The sequence below is a fragment of the Prenolepis imparis genome, unplaced genomic scaffold (assembly GCF_030444845.1).
Source record: "Prenolepis imparis isolate NDT839.2.m4 unplaced genomic scaffold, iyPreImpa1.0 SCAF_8, whole genome shotgun sequence".
Lineage (NCBI taxonomy): Eukaryota > Metazoa > Arthropoda > Insecta > Hymenoptera > Formicidae > Prenolepis > Prenolepis imparis.
This window is the reverse complement of record NW_028141166.1, coordinates 14,051,270-14,070,705: the sequence shown is the minus strand read 5'-3', so window position 1 is coordinate 14,070,705 and position 19,436 is coordinate 14,051,270. Positions and strand designations below refer to the sequence as shown.

Sequence of the window (19,436 nt, the reverse complement as noted above, 5' to 3'; positions counted from 1 at the left end):
ATGCAAGTCGAAGCTGACGTTTCGCTCGTTCAATATCGCCGACTAAAATATTCTTCCAGCGATAGGGATCGTCAGTAAAACGTCAACACGTCAGTAGCTCAATCGCAGATTTGCACGTCGAAAAGTTCGCATACCTAACCCGAACAGTTTAATTAAAAATCGATGCGAAAATGTTATTCATAAATTTTAACAAAAAATTAAGTCGAAACATTAGAAACTACTGCTAATTTGTATAAAAAAATTTAATGTAAAATTACTTAAAATTCAAATTTAATATCAAAAATACTAAATTTTAAATTCAGACGACCACATTTAATGATAATAATTATGCGAAATAAATGAATGCATGTCTGTAAACATTAAATTAATATCTCATCATATGGTATTCTGTCATAAATTTGATAATATCTCTATAAGCTGTATAATTCTTAATTATTGTTTATTTGCATAATGTTTCAAACAATGAAACAATATATAGTATACTAATGATTAGGGAAAAAAATAATGTTAGATATAATCGTAACAAAAATAAATTACTTAATTGCTTTCTACGTCCGGTTACATCGTTGTAAATGTCTGTCCGTCGCGAGAAGATTGCGTCGATAAGTTCGTGGCGAGCATACGGCAAGATTAACGTGTCCGTTGGGTCTACCTTTTATCTAAATGTATCTCCCAGTGCTGAATTTGCAGTTCCACGCAAAAATACGAAAGTGATAACGCAATTTAACACGCCCATTATATCTGATACTTTATCCTACCTTCATTCATTCAATTCTAATGTATTCGGGAAACTTCACAAATAGTATCATTATTATTAAGCTCTTAAAAGTGGACATTCTTGAGTGAAAAACTTCATCGTTCATAATCATTGCAAAATTTGGGGAGTAATATCTGAAAGAATTTTCCGTTGTATCCCAACGCTCAAAAGCATCGCGAGTGATCGCATATTTTAACGGAAATTTCATTAGATACACGTCCGGAATCTTCGATATGTATAGGGGAAGGGGAAATTGGAGTTCCATATTTTCCTGCTCATCATTACCTTCGGCGAGCGATGCTGGCGCGAGAATAATTTAAATAGGAAATCGGAATGCCGCCGTTTCTCTCGCATTTTATCGCGCGACTTTATTAGACCGAGGGAGGAAGAAGCCTACCAGGACGAAATCTGATAACTCGTAATTTACGTAAAAAGAAAATGCAAAAAAGTAGAGCTGAGCTAATTTAATGAACGGCAGATAATGAAATTTAAATCTCTCTGCCGGTTTTTATCTCGCTATACTGTCAAATTTTCTCTCGCCAAGCGAGATGAGATTCGCTCTCGTGTCGTTGTCAGAGATTCAAATAGCACCGAAGCAAGACACTTCTAAACATGGCAGCGCAGTAATGTAGCCTGTCAGGATTAAAGTAAAAAGTACAAACGGTCGGCGCGCACGCAATCTATGCGCTACGCTCTCGTAATTTCTCGAGAAAGACAGACTTATTGTTAGATATTTATCGAAATATGTCATATTTATACACACGTAAATAACGAGCATTGTTCGTTTGAATTATCTAAAGATAAAAGTTAAAAAAAAACTAAATAATGAAAGAATAAAAATTCTTTGCTTTTTATATCTTTATATTAAATATCGGCGATATATTAATTTAACTTAATAAAAAAATTATGTAAACTTTATAAACTTATAATTTAATAAAAATTTATATCTTTGTAATAAAAAAACAAGTTGTTTTTAAAAGAATAATTTTGGAAACAATGTAAAAATATATAAAAATATCAGTAAAATATATTAATGTTTATATTTAGAATTAGAATAATCTGCGCGCAACTATCAATCCGAAAATATAAACCTATATATCTAAGCAGAAATAAAATGTAGTTACAAATAATACTATTTTTTAGATTATGTTTCTTGTAGATATAATAGAAACTGTAACTAGTGCTGTATTTCTAAAGCAGTTTGACAAAAAACACGATTGAAAAATTTTCCTATTAAATTCGTTTCGTACAAAAGACAAAATATATATGTGTACGATTGTAATATAGACAGGGATGTGCAAAATGTCCAAACCCATTTAAAATAGAAAATGCGAAATAGTTAGAAGCTTTTCATTTGAAAATGCAAAATGCAAAATGCTTTTCAGATACTCATTTAAAATAGGAAATGGAAAATAGGCATTTTTAAGATGGTTTTTTAAAATAAAAATGGTTTTTCATAAAAAATATTTACATTTATAGAAATAAGAATTTAAATTCTTATCTATATATTTAAATTCTTATTTCTTTATTAAATTTTTATAAACTTTATGAACTTTCTTTATAAGCTTTCTTTATAAACTTTCTTTTATAAACTCTTTAAACTTTATAAACTTTACATAAACTTTATTTTTATATACTTTATATATTTTTAATATAAACAAAAAATATATATACATAAATATATTTACCTGTGGAATTACAATAAAATGTTTATCGTTGTTTGCAAATATTTACTTAATGATTTCTTTAATAACATTTTAATTATTATACATATTATTGATATCTTGATTAATTTTTAGTTTGCAAGAAAAATGCATTTGATATAAAAAATGGGTAATAAAAACCATTTAAATGTAAATGTAAAATAGTTTTAGCATGTATTTTAGATACAAAATACAAAATAGGCATTTTACATTTTATATTTTTATTTTAAATGCATCTATTTTAAATAATGCACATCTCTGAATATAGATTTGCGTGTGTCTGGCATAGCCATAGTAAAACCGATTAAGAGATGACCTGTACAAACAAGGAAAAATGGACATGACACCCAGCTGACAATCGTAAAACTCTATCTTTTTCTATTTCAAAACTTTGAAAAAATCTGTGTGTGTGTGATTCAAATTACTAAATAAATTAAAAAGCTTTACGATATACAAATATTATACCATATGCATATAAGATGATAATATATAAAAATACATAAAACAAAATTTAGAAAACAGTTCAATTTTCGTTCTTTTAAGATATTAAAAATATCACATTTAAAAATATTTATGCAAATTATTTGTTTATATTCTTTGAGTGAAAATAATCCCATACCTAAATTCGAAATATTACAAACATCACTTTTTTACGCGATTTTTTTCCCACACTACAATCTATAGCATTCACTTGTCCTTCTACTTTTATTAGTCGAACACGGTGCCTGGGCTTGAATTTACCCGGATTAGTATATATCAAGACCTAAGACCTCAAGGTCGACAGGGCAGTCGATTTCGAAAACGACTTGGCACGCTCTTGGAGAGCAGTTATTTAGTACGGATACGAGGCAACGGTGGTCTAACCAGTTTGTTTGTCAGACCCAGACCCGGTCAATTCTCGGGGGACTGATTTCTCGGTGGCAAAGGTGGTTTTCCGGGTCTCACAGTGACCACATCGAATATTGTATTCGTATTACTGTGCTCGTAAAATCGACACTATAGGGCCATTCGGATAATAGGAAAGGTGGTATTGTCCTTAGGATAGAAATAAAAATTATATTCTTTTTTAAAATACATATAAAATTCGTCTCGAAAAATCGAGACTAAAATCATTTCAGATATATTATATAGATACATAAGTAAAATTTGTATATTTTTTAGATAATTAAATATTATTCTCCACGTTTTAATTTTAATTATTAATTGTCAAAAATGTAACATTTAAGATTTTACATACAAATTTTAATTCTACTTTTGGGGGAATATGTTTTTTAATATATTAATGCCATGTTTACCTAGCCACTAAAACGAGATAATAACTCTATTATATCATATTGTACTGGATATTAAAAAGTCTCTTTTGATGTGTACTACGAGGCACAAGAGGGCTTTTATCTACCTAGTAATAGAATTTTGTTATTTCCATTAAAAGTTAATTTAAGAGAGAAAGAGAGAGAGAGTTAACTGGGTAGAAAGCCGCTTTGCATAGTAAAGCAAAATATACGCTGCTGTATACATATCTCATTTTAATAGATAACTTTTACAAGAATATAGAAAATTAGAGTCATTGTTATAGAAAATGATAAAAACAGAAATTTATATTGCATCCTCACAAGTTTATTCAATAATCATAAAATAATTTTGCTTTATAAGCAAAGATTAAATTTTTAAATTGTATAATTAAATAATTAAATTCTTCCATGTATTTAAATTGAAAAAAATTCGTTTTTACTAAATAATATATATACATATATAAAAATAAAATTTTCATATATAGGTATATTCATAATTAGTATAAATAAATGTTATCAATTCAAATGTTATAAATATATAGAATATTTAATAATATAATTAAAGATTATAAAATAATTGCAAGATACGTGTGTTCAAATAATTTTCATCAATAAATGTTTATTATTTAGTGTAAAAAAAATTTTATCAATTCGAATGTTAAAAAAATATACAGAAAGATTTAATTATTTAATTATATAATTATATAATAACCTATAATTATTTAATTATATAAATAATTAAAAGTTTTTCCGCATATGTTTTAACATCTGAGTTAATAAAATATTTTTACATTAAATATAATAGACATCTATACATAAAAATTATCATATAATGAATATCTTGAAATTATTCTATAACCACTTATTTATTTTATATTGTAGCGATAATTACTTTTTCAAGAGAACGCAAACGGAGATTTAAATACATCAGAGAAGAGAGAGTGGAATGCGAATGCTCTTGTTTGAAAACACGAGATATATTGCCGGAGAGCACTCACAAAATACTTGTGCTGGATAATTAGAAGAGCAAAAGATTATATGTATTACTCTATAAATTTAAATTATTAGAAGAGAAACAAAGTTTAAGCGATTAAAATAAATCTGTTATAGGATTGGTCCCGTAAAGCAATTAGTTAAAATTAACTGAAGCTTAAGTAATTCTTTCCTTTTCGCTAACTTAATCTTCAGAAAGAGATGGAAACAATTAGATTAAATTTCCAGTTAATTTTAACAATATAATATTTACGGAAACGAATCAAAAATATATTTTAATTCAATGTATAATTCTCAAATATTTCCTTTATTAAAATATTTATTAACTTTAAATTTTTAAACTAATTAAACTGTAAAACACGCGTAATTGTTGATACGATTTACGGGCAATGTAGTAGATTATTTAGAAAAGTTTTCATGTACAGAGAGAATTTTCTCTTAGAAAAATACCCTGAAAATCATGGTAATTGTGGGACAATATGATATGGAAAGAATTTTAGGAGAATTTCTCTGATTATATTTATCACAATAAAAATAATATCTCTATTACAATAAAATATAAAATATGTTTGATTAATTTTACCATGCAATTTAGTAAAATCTATCAAACATGTTTTATATTTTATTGTGATAGATATTATTATTTTTATTGTGATAAATATTAATCAGAGAAATTCTCCTAAAATTCTTTTCATACCATATTGTTCCACGATTACTATGATTTTCAGGGTAAATTCTAAGAGAAAAGTTCTCTCAGAGTGTAAATAAACGTAAAATGATGAGATTATACATACGCGCGTGTGTATTATTGCATGTATAGCGAATATTCAGGGAATCGCGCAATTCCGGAAACACACATTGAACGAGACGCTGCATCGATGTTTTTTGCAGCTTTAATCCGCGACGGAAAATATTTCATCACGCGGCCTTAGCTATATCAAACGCAAGATACGGCGAAACGGAAAATGGCCGGTAGATTAAACGAGGGCGCATTTTGGCTTTGTGCTGTGCGACAGCGCGGGGACGATTTGCGCCGCGGAAATAAATCTGTTGCAATCGCGCACAGCTGCGGTCGGCTACTTTATATCGGCCGCAATCACTGTTTTCGAAACAAGAGAAACAGTCGACAAGTTTCAATCATCGAAATAGCAAATACGTTTCGCAACGATGAATTTGTCTATTCAGCGCGCGCCGCCTCTATATCGGGGCGTCGCGTCGTTTCAATTTTTCCTTTACACACGCAATCGATATTTCACACATATATTTTCTATCTCGCACATGTATTATTGTATCATAACCTACTTCATTTATTGCGTGTCTCACAGAATGAAAGCTCAAAGAGTCATTAAAGATAATAAAATAACGATTATCATCTGAAATCGATTGTCGCCAAAGTGGCGAAAAAATTGGACTTGAATTGTCCGTTTATTCTCGGAGACAAGTTTAGAATCTCTGTATTTTTGTAATACTTCCCATACCTTTTTCCGAAGACTCGAGGCGAATGCGAGGCAGAGACATGTAATATTTCAATTCCAATCGATGGGGCTCCTCGATCTACGACGCAGCATCCCGTTTTTTTATGCCGACCTCTCGACTATAAAATCTTCCGCTTCACTTTTATCGTTATTCTAGCGCGCGAACAGGTTTGCCAACTTCGTAAAAATAAAAATCGATGCACTGTAATCTAGAGAGGAAACTCGACTGAAAGAAAATACTTGAGCAAGGTTGCAAGTTCCTAGGGACCTAAATTTCCCTAGGTTTCCTTCCGCTCACGCTCGACAGAGGTCGTCGCTGTAGAAGTGAGTGGAACAAGGTTAGTGGGAGGCTTGTACAGTGCAATACGTACATCCGGGACAACATAACCTCGAAGCGGAGATAGATAACCCGCTATCTGCGGATGAACTGTCAATTCCGGTGGGGCGTGTTTTTGCGAGCGTCAGGAGAGACCGGGGAAATTCGTGTAGACTGACCAGAGTCCGCGAATTTCCGTGAGTGCTGTCCAGGATATACGATTGCTCGGACGCCGGAATTCTCTCGGTTTGGCAAAGTTTAATCAGCGACCGCGCCCGTCGACCGTGTTCGTGTCAAGTGTCCGCTGATTCATTGCTCGATTCGCTGATTTCTTCGTTCACGCACTAGGCGTCCCGAGGCGTCCCTTTCGCAAGTAGCGAGCACGAAATGACGGAGGTCTATAACTTCGGTGTCGAAGCCATCAGTTGTCATGCGTGGAATAAAGATAGAACAGGTACGGAGGTGTCCGATATTATTATTATTATTATTATTATTATTATTGGATATTGAATATTTAATTAAGCAGCGAGGCGATAATCGATTCTTCGTCTTCTTCGCAGAAGTTGCCATATGCCCAAACAACAATGAGATCCAGGTGCACAAACGTACTGCATCCGGATGGAAGTTGCTGGAGACCTTGGAGGAACATCACATGGCTGTCATGGGAATCGACTGGGCGCCAAAGACCAATCGCTTAGTCACTTGTTCCGCGGATAAAAACGCTTATGTATGGACTCAAAAGGAAGATGGCAAGTGGGATCCTGCATGGGTTCTCCTACGAATAAATCGAGCTGCTACTTGCGTAAAATGGTCTCCTCTAGGTATGGTATACATTTGCAGAGTATATTTACTTATATATATATATTTATTATATATATTTGAATTTATATTTATTTGTGATTATCTTTACAGAAAATAAATTTGCTGTTGGTTCTGGGGGACGAGTTATAGCTGTTTGTTACTTTGTATCAGAGAATAACTGGTGGTTATGTAAACATATAAAGCGTCCATTAAGGTCCACGGTAACTACCGTTGACTGGCATCCGGATAACAAGGTTCTGGTTGCTGGATCTACGGACTATAAAGTCCGTGTTTTCAGTGCATTTATCAATGATATGGAGGATGCTCCTGGTACTACTCCTTGGGGACACAGTAATACCTTAGGAACTTTACTGGCTGAGTTTCCTAATACACCCAGCGGAGGTAAGACTTTTTTTATTATTTATTATTAAAAAATACAGAATTATGTTAATTGAAAAATACAGAATTGTGCTATTTTGAAAAATTGAATTGTATATAATTATTGCTTTTATGCATTTAGGTGGCTGGATACATTCAGTAGCGTTCAGCCCATGTGGCAATAAAATCTGTTGGGTGGCGCACAACTCGTCTATATGTGTCGCCGATGCTACTAAAGGAAACGCAGTCGTGAGACTGTATACAGAGCACTTACCGTTTCTAAGTTGCATTTGGATAGGATCTAATAACATTGTTACAACGGTAAATAACGCAACTTTTAAAATTATACTATAAAGTTATACTATAAATTATACTATAATGTTCTTTCTATACTATAAAGTATACTATAATGTATAAATGTTCATTATACTAACTAAGAATCTCTATTCACATATAGGGGCATAGCTGTATGCCGATGTTATATTCTATAGACGACAACGGACAAATATACTTTGCGTCAAAGTTGGATAATACACAGAAAAAAGAGATCGCCGGATTGTCTGCCATGCGAAAGTTCCAATCATTAGATCGGCAAGCGAGGAACGAGACGAATGATAACGCTTTAGATAGCTTGCACCAAAATACAATCAATTGCATTCGTCGGGTGTCCGATCATGAATTTAGCACAAGCAGTTTAGACGGACAAATTGTAGTTTGGGACTTAAAGGTAATTTGTGTCATATGCATTATTTCAGTATTAATAATTATGATATATTCTAATCTATCTTTTTTTTTTTTTTTAAATTAAGCTTTTAGAGAATTCCATTGCTGGTCTCAAGATAGCGTAAACATGAAACTTTTTTTACATTGCAAAGATCAGAGATATTACATCCAATACAACGATGTATAAATGTTAAAATGAATACTATACAATTTCTCATTAATCAATCACCTTATTAAATTTTCCACGTCGCGACCTACCTCCCTGGAAAGAACTTCCATCCTTCGTATAATATATATGGATGAAATATTCAATAATGCATTCTTATAAAAAGGCAACATTAGCTATTGACGTCGCTCGCACGTCATCGATAAATACAAGGTGTCCCGAAAACCTGAACCTGATAAAGTCTCCATGATCCATATGGTATTTATTAATTTTTTATTTTATGTTAATAAAACACAATGTTAAAATATCTGTTTGTTAAAGACATAACAATTGATAGTTTATTTTTTCTTTACATAGTTTATTCGTTTATCCCAATGCCCGATCGCAATTTTCGGGACACCGAGTGCAGGAGAATGTCAAGCGGCTCGAAGGGTAAAACACGAGTTGTATGCGACCAGGCGCACGACTTTGTCGGGCGGTTCATCAGTCGGCAGGCATAAGCGGCTGACACGCGCCTAGTAGACCCTCGGCAGGGGTGGGGAAAAGGCAGCCGGACAAGATCAGTAGCGCGAATATCGATTCAGTCTCGCGCAAACCACCCCCATGTGCTGCCTGCAGCGCGCTTGTACTCCGCTTCGCTGCCATGCCCGTTGTAATAAACAAAAGCGCACGACGACGCGAATATTGTCAATACAAAGTGGCCCGTCGTCGTCGTTAAAAACAAGCTAGAAGAACGGACGAAATCGACAATATTGCTATCGTCGTCGACGACGCAGCCGTCCGGATATTCCGTGAATGTTGGGATTATGTCGCGCCGATCGTGATTATTGATTCTAAGGGTGACGTGTTTGTTCTTCCTATTTTTTTTTAATAATCTAGAGAAGGAGAGAATCATTAAAGGGGAGGTAGCGCGCGCTCTCATCATCCCTTCGTATCATCACCGTCATCATCCCCTTGCGAGCGCGTCGCGCGAACAGGAAGCGCCGCCGCTGCCGGCGCGCGGCGATATTATTCGGAAAGGAAGCTCATCCTCTGCGCCTACGTGGGACTATCATCGTCAAATATGATGCGACCTCGTCATTCGCAGACCGAGCTGTGCCACTCTTGACTACGAATCACGGGCACCAAGGAACAAGTGCGGAACGGGACGAGAGCTGACGAGCACCCCGTCGAGGTGGTACCATGTCTTCGATATCAGCGCAGGGTGTCGTCGAGCGTGCCAGCGCCGAACTGACCAAGCGAATTAACGGCCTGGGATTGCGGACGTCGAAGCATCATGGTCGGTGGTGAAACGTTTACGTATATCCTTGTATTCCTTTGTGTCCATCCAGTGTGTTTCTCACCATCCTTATTGTTCCTACCCCTTCTATAGCACCCCTATTATAAGTTTCCACCACCTTCTCCTCCTCTTCCTCCTCTTGCTGCTCGTAGTAGCGTGCGTAACACGAGCGCGTCGTGTAGATTCCGCGTTGAATTCGCGTTGGCTTCGATTTTTTTTTCCGCGCTATCGGAAACAGAGACTAGAAGGAAGGATCGCGCGCTTCGGATCGGTGTCAAGTTTATCTTCCGCTTGGACGGCGTTGAAAAATAAAGACGCGCGGCGCAAAGGGTTGCCGATGTCGACCCTTTACGATTTTTCTCACTCTGTGCGTTCCGTAACGACGTAAATCCCCTCGGTTCAATCCCGTTACGTAATCAGGATAAAGGATTGATTTCTTTGTGACAACCCGTCTTTCGCGCGCCTCTTTCTCTCCCTCTCTCCTTTCTCTCCCTCTTGTTTTTATTTTTTATTTTTTTTTAATTTATCCATATAGCGTTCAACGTGTATATGTATATATGTATATAAGACGCGTTCGTTATTTTACACGCGCAGGGATAAATCTCGCGCCGTATACTTTATACACGCGATATATTTTCCGTAATTTATTAAGCGATACCGCTACGTGACTCTTTCGTCGTCGCAATTTTAACTGCAATGGAATCGATATGTACACGTTCTCGGTTCTCGTGCACGCGAAAATAGCAAACTCGAGCATAATGAGACGCCTTAGAAACGCATATTTATTCAGCCGTTTAGCATCGCGTTTCGCAGCAATCCCTGACAACCTGATTCATTACATTGATAAGATAATTGCAGCCAAGTAATCACGATTGATCTAGGATCAAACGTGTTTTATTCGAGTTTAAAACATTAAACACGCTGATGTGCGTTGCGGCCGATCGTCACTTTCGGCAGTTTAAAGACGCATCGTCTTTAGATCGACCGCGTTTACATTCAGATGCGCAAATAGTCAATCTTCGTGATTGGATAGATGCCAGTCCCGGGTTGGCAAAACCGTGATCAGCCAGAGCAGAGACGGATTTGGTTCTGAGCAAAAAAAGGCATAAATAGGATCTCTCTTTTTGCCTCAACCAAATATATACGCATAAAGAATCAGATTTAATATATGCCGAGATAAGAAGAGAACAAAATTATGGTAGTCATTTAATTTAATCGTCAATTAAAATTGATATATTACATTACATTAAAATTTATATATTACAGTCATATTGTTTTTTATCGATCAAAAAATTATAAATATAGAATAGAAATATTGTACAAAAAAATATATACACAGAGTGCGTAGAAAAGAAAATCTTACACAATATATATAATCTCGCTTATACTGGTCTTTATTAAATATGATTAGTTAATTTTATTATGCCTGAGTATAAAACTATATATCAAATGCAGTTACTAAAAATAAAAATAATTTGCAAGATAAATGGCAAACAGGAAATAGCGGTGCGCCGCGAGCCAAATAGGACGTATACAGCTAGGAAATAAAACGAGAATACTCCAGGGAACCTTAACTCATCTCAGATTTTTCTCTAACGAAAAATTGTGATATAATTATGCTTATGGTATCAATTCAAAAGCTATCGAAAAATTCTATCCTTTGATTCAGCTGATAAATCACTATCTTATATCATTATAAGTTATAAGAAAAATGTAGGCTTCTACTTCGAAATTAGTAAAAAAATTCATATAAATATATATATCCAAAAATACATTGTTTTCATGTTACAGTCAGGTGTTTGCGTTAAAACTTAAGATATTACAAAGCGTATTATTTTATTTTCAACAATACAAAACAGTAGTAAAAGTTTTAAAAAAGATGTCCATAACAGTACCTAGTTATCATCCAAAAAAAGTAAAAAATTATCAAGTGTTCTTCCGATAAACAAATAAAAAACTAAATTGTCAGTTATATTAAAGTTAGTTTGATGTAAAAATATACATGTTGTTTAACTCTAATGCTTATTTTGTAAACATGGAATATTTTTTACATTTATTTTCTTACACTTTTATTTTTTACTGTTTTGTATTTATTGGAAATAAAATAACATGCTTTGTAATTAATCTTAAGTTTCTTCTCAAACATAACTAACGTAATGTAAAAACGACACATTTTTATGTTTATATAAATTTTTTTGCTTATTTTAATTAGTATAGAATACGCTTCTATATAAAGTAGCGGCCTACATTTTTGTTCCATTTTGTATATTTTGCAGTAAAAATGTACCGAATGCGTCTTTGAAGAAATTCGGTTATTTAAATATTCGCGTTAAACATTTTATAATTGCTCTTGATGTGCATCTTGCTCAATATCTATATAATATTCAAAGTTCCATAAATCCTTTTTCTCACAAATTTCCTTGACCTTTAATTCCATAAATCATCGTTCTCATAAATTCTTAGCGTCATACAAATTTCGCACGCAGTTTTAAAATTCTTACTTATATTTTCAGGAGGCGGAAAAAGCAGTGTCATGGAACGCGTGACAAACGTTTTTTGCGGAGGAAGTGGCAGTGTCGCTTACATGAATTTACAGAGCGCGAATAATGCGAACGCGACGCCCGAAAAGCCCAGTCGAAGTGTCGCGCAGACTATCAACAATGTATCGGCGGGCAACAATAAGGAACGCTTGAATAATGTCACCCCAAGCAGAGCCAGAATACCCAGGAACAGAATAAAGATGACCGTACCGCTGGCCAGCGGAGGAACCGGGGGGTACATGCCACCAGTTACGTGGGAGCAGCTGATACAGGATGACAATTTCCTCGGGCGGTTTTTTCTCTATTTCAATCCTTCAGAGAGAAGAATTTTGGCTCAGGTATACGCAGCGGATGACACAATTTCCCATTCACAAAATTCACAATCAAAAAATATATAAATAATACAGACAAGCTTGCAATTTTATCGAAAACGTGGTTCTTTCGATTTTTGTGATAATGTTTAACAAGAGATTTAATTTTAAAAAAGATATTTTATTCTCTATATCATTGTTTTTTCATGAGATATCTGATTAATAAATATATGGCAAAAACGTATATCTTAAAAATATAAATTCTAAAATTAAAATATATGAGTTATAATTTTTTTACAGTTGTATCAATATGACAGTTAGATATCGAACTTCATAAATCTCTTGTTTACTTTGATTCTCAACCCCTTTATCTTTAAATCTATATGGCTTGCCTCTGATAATAGACCTACTCTCTATATCCCCTCGTAGAATATTTGCATCATAACACACTGTGTCTTTGTCACAGCTCTTCTAATCAAATGCATATCGTTGTACGCAGGTTTGTACGAGATGGAGAGACATTCTGTATGCAAAACCGCGTCTTTGGACGGGTTTGGTGCCAGTGATACGATGTCGCGAAGCTCGCGCTATGCAGCCGACCTCGCGTACCCGGTTATATGCTTCCTTAGTAAGAAGAGGTTTGGATTCCTTGGTCCTCCTAGGTGCGACCGACGAAGATATTCCGGAATTAACGCGCGGCTTTCCATTGGCACAACGATACGTGCATTCTTTGTCATTACGATGCTGCGCGGTAACGGATAGAGGTCTAGAGGCTCTTTTGGATCACTTGCAGGTAAATTATTTGTATAAGTTTTCTCTTCTCATGTGCCGTTTGCTATATTGGTTTATTATCAAATAAACTAGAAATTTATCGCGAACCTCTGCATCTACAATAATGATGATTTTTCAATCATAATTTATTAAAATTATTATCAAAATTATATAATCAGATTTTAAAAAGATGAAAAGAAAAATTACTATATTCGCGTGTACAAGTTCCATTTAAATGATGTGTTTGTATTCCCTGATAATAAATATGTAAATATTTTATATATATAATATAATAGGAATATATAACTTTTATGCAAACGCAGAGTGCTATTTATTCAGGCATGATGTCGTTTTATATGGATATCACTTCGCGGCTCGAAAATTCGATAGCTAAAAGCACAAAGAGTCAGTTAATTGGATTACATAGAGTAAAACGATACGAATACAATTTTTTTGTGTGATTATTCTTAGGCTTTGTACGAGCTTGAATTAACCGGCTGCAATGAAATAACGGAGGCTGGATTATGGGCATGCCTCACCCCTAGAATAGTATCATTGTCTTTGTCGGATTGCATCAATGTGGCCGATGAGGCCGTCGGCGCCGTGGCTCAGCTATTGCCAAGCCTTTACGAATTTTCTCTGCAAGCTTATCACGTTACTGATGCTGCGCTTGGTTACTTCAGTGCAAAGCAAAGCAGTGCACTCAGCATCTTGAAACTGCAATCCTGCTGGGAGCTCACAAATCACGGCGTAGTAAATATTGGTGAGAATCGTTATTTATTCACTTCTGTTATTTTGATTTTATTTTTCACGTAGATTTTTTTTTTTTTTTTTTTATTGAGTCGTTGCAGCATATTCAAGATATAGCGATGCTATATAATAATATCAGATGCTTGAAATATTTTGTATAAAAATATAAAACTATCGGTAAATATTGTTTTAACTTTACAAATGAAAAAAAGATTTATTTTGATTTAAATAGATAATAAAACTTTATTCTTCGATTAAAATCAGATAATGACAATTCACATTAAATTATGATAATGTATAGATTACATGATATTATTCTCGACAACCGTAGGCCGTTTGCCAATTTTAAATTTTGACCGAGATTCTCTGTGAACGACAAAGGTAAATGAGATGTACAATAGTGATAGGCCGAAATTAAGACAGATGCATACGTGCTTGGCATTAAATTTAGAATGAAGGAACGCAGCTTTATTTAACTTTCAAATTGTCACGAGTAATTCCTTGTCAGATTGGAATTATACGTATAGAAGTACGCGTGTGTATATTTTACAGATAATGATCTGTGATACCATTATTTAAATAGATATCGCAAAAGATAATTAAGAACAAGATTTTATATCTCATATTTTTCTGAAATGTGAAATTTATTTATATTAATTAAATTTATAAAATTATTAAGATAAAAATGTAATAGTGATAATTTTAACATAAAAAATTATAATTATATATTTCTTTATAACTTTTACTCTAAAGAATAAAGATAAGATAATAAAAAAATATTGTATTGTAATCGCTCAAAACTTTTTTATACTTTTAAAGTATTTTTCCTTGCATATGTAATTTTTTTAGAAATATTAAATTAATATGTTTGTATTTGTTTTAGTACATTCCTTGCCCAATCTGACTGTGTTGTCACTTTCTGGATGCAGTAAAGTGACTGATGATGGTGTCGAATTAATTGCGGAAAATTTGCCAAGACTTCGTTCCTTAGATCTGAGCTGGTGCTCAAGGATTACAGATGCAGCCTTAGAATACATTGCCTGTGATTTGAATAATTTAGAAGAACTCACGTTAGATAGGTAAGAGAAAATTACTAGAACATAATTTTCAAAATATCACTTTTGACAATTAAAAATATAGTAAGTCTATAAAAAATCACTATATATATTTACATAAAATATAAAGAAATGTTGCACTTTATATCGCATAAAATGCTGTCAAAAAATCATATTTCATATGTATATATATATATACATATAGATTTTTTTTTTATATATATCTTTCTTTGGAAAACATTAATGTTATTAAAATGAAGACATAATTTGTTAAAAAAGCTGCATAACTTTTGAAAGGCATCTTCTAGTTACCTAACAAGTATTTTTCTAGACATTCTATTTAAGATCGCGCATTACATAATGATCTGACTCATATGTCACAAAGTGACAGAAAGTCTAGAGCTACTAGATCCGTAATTATCTTTAGCCAAGCGACTATTTGCTATGGCAGTAAATCTTATCTATTATTTTGTACGTCTGACATATATATGTAATTTATTTCGGTATCGCATTTGTATGTCTTTTGCATTGTATTATTCATACTATTGTACAGGTGTGTACACATCACGGATATCGGTATGAATTACATCTCCACGATGGTCTCGTTGAGCGCCTTGTTTTTAAGATGGTGTTCGCAACTTAGAGATTTCGGACTTCAACATTTATGCGGTATGAGATCTCTGCAGGTGTTGTCCGTGGCAGGTAAAGTATCATCTCTGAATCATAGTTTTATGCAATTTTTCTTATACATACACGCAGTATAATTAAATAATTATATATATAAAAGCTGTATAAGAAAAATTGAATTATATAGATCTAATTATATATATTTGATACAAGGATATTTACTAAATAAAATCTATTTTATATAGGTTGCCCATTGCTCACAAGTAGTGGTTTATCCAGTCTGATACAGCTTCGACACTTACACGAATTAGAACTAACTAATTGTCCAGGAACATCGCGAGAATTGTTTGATTACCTACGTGAACATCTACCGCGTTGCCTAATCATCGAATAAACGATGTTTAATGAGGATATATCCACGACAAAATAAGATTCTTTATATGCGAATAGATGTATGTGTCAAACAAAAAATATTAAGCTGCGAGGAATAGATCTTAATTGCAGGAATTTCGCAGAAAGCAATATTTCGAACGAAAAACAAAAACGGTATAATTAAAGGGAGCAGTATAGACAGATAAGAATAAGCAACTGAGACGTCCAGATAATATGAAAGAACAATATGTTTTTTCCTCATAATGGTCTAAGAAAAAAAAACACTAGCCCTCAAAACGTGCAAAATATTAACGCATAGACATTTTTAATAACGTCCCATGCACTTTCGTTCGTATTTTTTTATTCGGCCATGTAAGATTGCAATTTATTGTGTCTAATATCGATTAGACGAAGCAAAAAAGAGACTCTCATGTCTATGCATTGTAATGATCTTGTACAGAAGTGAATTATCTCGATATTGTACATTAGAAGAGATTGATAACGCATCAGAAAGAAGAGAGTCCTTTTTTTGCCTCCTAGTAATGTAGAGAAAGCTCGAGTAAACGTATGGCAAGAGACTCAACAGTTAGGACTGTGATAAATTTATATTGTTCGTAATTCTAATTGATTCGCATACATTTAAACGACTAAGTCATCGAGGCGCGCACACAAAAGTCGTGAAGCAATTGAATAATTATTCGAGTATGTATCGATTATATTTAATTGTTGCTCGATTGCTATTCCCGCCGAATGCGCCCATTTAAAAGTGCGCATTGTCCCATTTTTTGCGATTGTAGTTGCAACACATTACACACATGTTGCTTGAAAGAGAGAAAGTATACGTAGCAGATATCGATTACACAGAAGGTAACATTCCAAGCCATTTTACCCTCAGCAATCTATTTATGAATACGTGATTCGTGTTATTTGTTTGACGATACATGTTGTAGATGGAGAATTGAGGTTCACTATTTATTGCACCCACAATAATGTGGAATCGTCATTTATATACGTTATCTTTATATATATATACAAATATATCCCTGTGCAATTAGTGTTTTCTAAATTTAAGACTTTTCGCTATATATTCTTTGTGGTTTTTGACTAAGTATACATATATTTAATGTAACATATAATTAGACAAGATGTTTTGCATGCGTTTCAAATGGATAATTTTAACAATTTATATCGTAATTTTAACAATTTACGTCGATATGTATTTATATATCCTTTATTAACATTGTATCAAATAAGTAGATTATTATTAATGTATCATAATTTATGATTAAACTAGTACATCATATTTATCAATTTAATCGAGCGCTGCATGTTTGAGTTGTGTATTAGAACAACAGCAATAACACATGCCAAAGAATACGTCTTAATTTGTTTAAACAAAAGATATATGCAGTGTAGCATATATTGTGCAATCAGTATTATATATGTATATTAATATATTTTCTAAGTTTAAGATGTTTCATTAGCTTCTTCTTTGTCGTTATCAATTAGTATATATTAACGTAATTAGGTAAACCATTTTGCTAATGATAATTCTTAAATTTAGAAAACATTTATTACACAATATATCACACTTCATGATATCTTTCATCAATATAAAATCCATCTTTAACATAAGTTTTATTAGAATGCTATGTATTTCTCACATAATACAGTCTCAGTAATAATTCTAGCATTCAATTCTAAGATTTATTCTATTAAATTGAGTTATGAAGTAGATGAAGTAGATCTCTCAAAGCAATCTGATAATTGTGTGCAAATATAATTTCTACGTGTTGTCACATGTTTAGCACATATAACGCCTTTGTACATACTGTACAAATTATAATTGATAATTCTGTTATCAATCAAAACTAAGATATATCTACACAGGTGGTTATATTGGAAAACTAAGTCACATTATGAAATATCATTCACAGATGCAACGTTAATTGACGATACAGAATAATATAATGGAATGTGCTGTAAAATAAAAATTTATTGACCAGAGTTTATTGTACTTTAATCATATCTTTATTTTATTTGGGATTCTCACTATAAAATAAATTATACATCTTTCCACCAGATAAGTAGACCTAAACCAGGTTCGTCAATTGATCCCTATCAAATATATATTGAGATATTGTCGAGATTAAAAATTGCACATTGATTAATGTGACATTAAAAATTCGTAAACACTTACTTGTAAAATATATGGTGCTACATTACTAGTTTCTGGCATTTCACCTCCATCACGTGCATTAACCGTAGATGATAAAGGTGTCTCTGCAAACATTTCCTCCACTACCCTGAATCGTATTGCATCTCCTAAAATTAAATATCTTAATTTTATATATGTGACTTATGTTTAAGCCAATATATATGCTAATCCTAATTGCATTCATGATATATATACCTGTTTCCATATACAAATTATGCTCCTTTCCGTCTTCAGTCTTATATACCCAAAACCACATTTGTTGTGTTTGATTAAAATGTGATGGATGTTGTAACTTATGTGGTGGTATAATTATATCTTCAAAGAATCCTAATGTAACTGTAACAAGACATAAATGCTAATAATAACAACAAGAAAACTGTGTACAATGAAAAACTAAATTAGATAAACTAAATCAGATTGTTACCATGTACACCCTCGGAGCTGGAACTACGAACTTTTCCTATTAATATTTCTTCTACCCATGGACGGAACACTATAAATCGAAACGTCACTTTTGTATGTGATGCTCCGTCTCCTGGAAAAATATACGATTCTTCGATCTTTGTAATATCGTGCAACACAATGCAAAGCCCTACATCCTTGTAAACCTGTGTAATAATTAAATATTTAAAATAATTTTGTCATGTATATTTATAGTAAATGTACCTTAATAATTAGAAATAATTTATAATATGTACTTTATTAGCGAGCTTTTTGTTTAATTCGTCAGCAACAACATCATTTAATTTGTATTTAAAATTGCTCGGTAATATTCTAACGGTGTCTTTTAATTCTGTAAGCACAAACATTTTTCTGATCAAATATTTACAATTAAAAATGACAGTTCGAACTTTGACACCACGTGTTTGTACCAGGTTTGTACTTTTGTATGTATCTACACATATCGAG

General features: G+C 33.0%; 4 protein-coding genes across 4 annotated transcripts in view; 2 read left to right on the top strand and 2 right to left on the bottom strand.

Annotated features, from left to right (window-relative positions):
* LOC145939318 (uncharacterized) overlaps nt 1–6,324 on the bottom strand; it is a 65,272-nt gene extending 58,948 nt beyond the window's left edge. The window contains exon 1 of the mRNA XM_083043549.1: nt 6,224–6,324. The gene's annotated coding sequence lies outside the window, so the exon portion shown is untranslated. The remainder of the gene's footprint in view (nt 1–6,223) is intronic.
* A 251-nt stretch (nt 6,325–6,575) lies between these two features.
* Nucleotides 6,576–8,659, top strand: Arpc1 (Actin-related protein 2/3 complex, subunit 1A). Its single transcript, XM_083043635.1, has 6 exons — nt 6,576–6,990; nt 7,097–7,357; nt 7,449–7,739; nt 7,858–8,036; nt 8,173–8,442; nt 8,525–8,659. Exons 1-6 carry the CDS (start codon nt 6,924–6,926, stop codon nt 8,561–8,563), a joined length of 1,107 nt encoding a protein of 368 aa, XP_082899761.1. The 5' UTR covers nt 6,576–6,923; the 3' UTR covers nt 8,564–8,659.
* Nucleotides 8,660–8,725: 66 nt separating this feature from the next.
* Nucleotides 8,726–17,936, top strand: LOC145939372 (uncharacterized). Its single transcript, XM_083043634.1, has 8 exons — nt 8,726–8,862; nt 8,962–9,883; nt 12,397–12,761; nt 13,234–13,527; nt 13,977–14,268; nt 15,139–15,334; nt 15,864–16,012; nt 16,183–17,936. The coding sequence occupies exons 2-8, from the start codon at nt 9,787–9,789 to the stop codon at nt 16,329–16,331; spliced, it is 1,542 nt and encodes a 513-aa protein (XP_082899760.1). The 5' UTR covers nt 8,726–8,862; nt 8,962–9,786; the 3' UTR covers nt 16,332–17,936.
* Nucleotides 17,937–17,975: 39 nt separating this feature from the next.
* Polr3h (RNA polymerase III subunit H) lies at nt 17,976–19,431 on the bottom strand. The gene is made up of 5 exons (XM_083043636.1): nt 19,226–19,431; nt 18,952–19,135; nt 18,723–18,863; nt 18,510–18,634; nt 17,976–18,427 (listed from the first exon to the last, which is right to left on the bottom strand). The coding sequence occupies exons 1-5, from the start codon at nt 19,334–19,336 to the stop codon at nt 18,374–18,376; spliced, it is 615 nt and encodes a 204-aa protein (XP_082899762.1). The 5' UTR covers nt 19,337–19,431; the 3' UTR covers nt 17,976–18,373.
* Nucleotides 19,432–19,436: the final 5 nt, after the last annotated feature.